At 35.0% G+C, this 3,506-nt stretch overlaps 1 protein-coding gene across 1 annotated transcript in view; it reads right to left on the bottom strand.

Moving 5' to 3' along the window:
• RB1 (retinoblastoma 1) overlaps positions 1-3,039 on the bottom strand; it is a gene marked incomplete at its 5' end in the record, with an annotated part of 62,253 nt that extends 59,214 nt beyond the window's left edge. The window contains 2 exons of the mRNA XM_010145758.1: positions 475-623; positions 2,929-3,039. Of these exons, the coding sequence (XP_010144060.1) occupies positions 475-623; positions 2,929-3,039 (260 nt within the window). The remainder of the gene's footprint in view (positions 1-474; positions 624-2,928) is intronic.
• Positions 3,040-3,506: the final 467 nt, after the last annotated feature.

A 3,506-nucleotide genomic window follows, 5' to 3' on the forward strand; every position in this document is an offset into this window, starting at 1 on the left:
CCCTCTTGTATTGCTACTTCCATCATCTGCTTGGATAGTCAATAAAAAAAAAAAAATCAGTTCTTTTTACACAGAAATAGATGTACCAGCAACGAACAAGGAAATGAGGCCTTTAAGATCCCCCAAAGAAGCAACATGCTTGTGGTGTACATTTTCTTAGCATTGGATGCAGCTGTGAAACCCCATCAGAACAGCCTTGCGTCCACACACTACACACTGTGATCAGTGTCTAACTTCGTACTGCATTCTTCACAGCTCAGTTTCCCTGGCAAAGTTATCACACACACCAAAGGGCCCGGGTTTTGTTGTTTTTTTAAACTACCTATGAAAGAAACTACAGAATGGCAGAATAACTTTGTTACTGAACTTGAGGAAATAGTTAAGGAAGAGATTTAAAAAGACCATTTAAATAAATGCATATTCCAGAGGCGGTTTAGCAGCACAATCTAACAGACTTTAAAGCACAGGCATTACCTCATCTAAATTACAATCATGCTCTTTACAAAGGACTTCAATAACTTTAGTATCGGTATCAATTGGCTTTGAAGTACGTGTACTCCTGCTCTGACCTCTTCTTGGAGTTCGAGCTGAACCATTAACAGTCACTGCAGTCACAGCAGACTCTGGAAAGACAGAACAACCACAAGGTTAGAGTGTTCTTAAGAAAGAAGAGATTTACATATTCAAGCTTAAAGAGATTAAAGCTTTTATATGATTTTTCAGGTCCTCCTCTTAAATATTCCCCTTTTCATCTGTTCAGCTTGGTGAAAAACCATCATTACAGGAACTACATAAAAAAAGAAAACTTATTTTTAAATTCCTGTATCAGTATTTGGACATTTTGCTTTTAAAAAGCTATTCAACACAGAATGTAATAGTACTTTCTGTATGTAACTTTGAATAAGCATCTGTTTTGCAATGCTAGGAAAGTTTTATCTTTCACAGATGAATAACTGCTTTTTCTATTTTTACAGAAGTGTAAAAGAAGCAGCTGAAAGAGTAACTTCACTCTATGTGTCTGAAGGTTAATAAAGTCAATGCAGTACTCAAGTACTGGTGAGAGCCTGGAATATGGTTCTGCAGGGAATTCCTCCTTTCCCCAAATACCCCCAGGCAAACAAGCAGTAACAAACAAGTTCACCTTGAAGAAGAAATCAAAAACCTTCATTCAGCAAGGCAAAAATATTTCATTATCTCAAGCTCAAAGTAGATGGCTTCAATACTCTCAGCTTGAAATATTTGAATTATATTAATAACATACATTAATATGATTAAATATTGCTGGTTTAAAACTGACACTTGAATGAGCATGCTGTTCTCACCTGTAACTTCATTTGTATTTGGTAACTATTCTGAGAAAATCTGACAAACCACACTGCTTGGGTGGTTGCATCTTAACCCTCTCAGCCTTAGTCAGCTCATAACACGACATCATTTAGCACATTTATAAATTACATCATTTAGAAGCCTCTTGGTCATGAGGACTTAAACAAAACACTGTGTTGTTTGCTGAAAGAATGAAGCACTGTTTGACAGTTTACACAGCACCTGCACATATCACACAGCTTCAAGTTAGAAATCTAATGCCTTACACTATGACAGCGATACCCGTATTTGCCATTTAGTCTCCAGTAGCAGCATTTCTTTTCAAGATACAATGCAAGAACCAAACTGCTTCTAATAACGAGCTCCCAGTCTTCATAGTTTCACTAAAAAAATAAATCAGCATGAACACAGAATTCAAAACCAGGTAGTTTCAATTCAGTGTTCTTTGAAAAAGATCTGCTTTAAAACATGTGAAACAAGTAGTAGCATGTCTGTCCTACTATGATATAAATTCAAAATAGTGCTGGAGAAGGGCATGGATTTGCTTGCCACAAGCCCATCCTTTCCCACTCTTTACTTCTATTGGCATTAGAATAAAAGCAAGGTTATTTGTTCTTATGTGCAACAAAAATTTACTAGGTCAGATAAATACCCTCCAATGTTTAAAGACTATGGAAGTAAATACGTCATCTATTCTATGACACTATAACTCAAGTGGATATTTAGTTATGAAACAAAGAAATGAAGCAAGTAGATTTAGGCTATAAATACTAGCGTCACATCCAAACTCAGCAGAGGATAAACTAATCAGTATCAAAGAATTGTTTCCTACATACAGCAGCTCCTAATACTTCAGTATTCCATAGCTTGCAGAAGAAAATACTCAACCAACATAGAATTCTATCTTTGAAAGTTACCACAAATCCTTACTTTCTCTGCCTTTTTTAGTAAGGTTTTCCACGGTTTAGGTATATAAAAAATGAATACACAGAAAGTTACTGCTGAACAGAAGTTGTTATAGTGAACAACTATAACTCTTTATACTTAAAGAACAGACACTTGCTAATAACAAAGGGGATGTAATAAAATCAAAGCTATCATTTTGAGCTACCACTGCAATTAGTGGTAGCTAATATCCACAGTATATTTCTTGTAAATGTCTGTATAGTCCAGTATCTTGCACATTTCTGTTGTCATCATGCTGTTGTAGGTCAATGAAATAACAGAGGCATAGCAGCATCTTTTCCTTTTGTAATTCAAAGCAAACCTAAATAATAGTATCTGAGTCATCACCTACCCAGATCCTGAATTCTTCTAGCAATGAAAACCTGCTGTTCTAACAAGCCCCTGAAGAACTTGTATGGGCAGAGGACACATCAAATGGATGGTAGGAATAGAAAAAAATAATTATATTCAATACACTGCCACATTCAGATAATTTAATTCAAACTCACCATCATCTAAATTGAACTAAAACATAAAAAAGCACTTTAATAAGCTTAAGAAGTTTTATTATGTTAATTACAAATGTTAGCATGACTCTAACAGAAATTTAAACCAATTTACTTTCTACTTTAGTGAACAAAAACCTAAAAACCTTACTGTATGGTTCCTTGAGCATAGCAGGAGGTGACAGTTTGATAAAATAATCTAAGACACACAGCAACAACTGGAAAGAAATCACCAGGTCATCTTCCACTTGCAACACTTTACCTGCAAATATGTAAAAAGAGAAAGAAAACCTATGTTTGACTAAATCTGAGCAGTAACTTTGAAAATTTAAATATTTGGAAGTTCATTTAATAAAACACTACAATTAGAATTCAGAAAGCATCATACACGATGCCAGTTGTTCTTGAGAGGTTTATTGCTTTAGTGATAACATACATATAAATAAATTTACTGTGCCAAAATTCCTACCCCTCAGTGCTTCTTACTGCTTTCATTTTTATTTTTCTATAAGGGAGTGACTGTGTAGACTGTTTTACCTATATATACCTCTCCTTTCTGTGCAATTCTTACTCACTTTTTGTGGTCACAAGCTTTGTGAAAGCTGCTAAGTATTCAGAAAGCAGGAGCTGCTAGTACATAGTGAAGAGAAATTCAAAACACGCTATCACACTGTATGCTCAGCCTGTCAAATTAAATGAAATAACTTAAAAGTCACACAAAGATGAGCA

This window comes from Buceros rhinoceros, unplaced genomic scaffold, assembly GCF_000710305.1.
Source record: "Buceros rhinoceros silvestris isolate BGI_N320 unplaced genomic scaffold, ASM71030v1 scaffold11161, whole genome shotgun sequence".
NCBI classification, from domain to species: Eukaryota; Metazoa; Chordata; class Aves; order Bucerotiformes; family Bucerotidae; genus Buceros; species Buceros rhinoceros.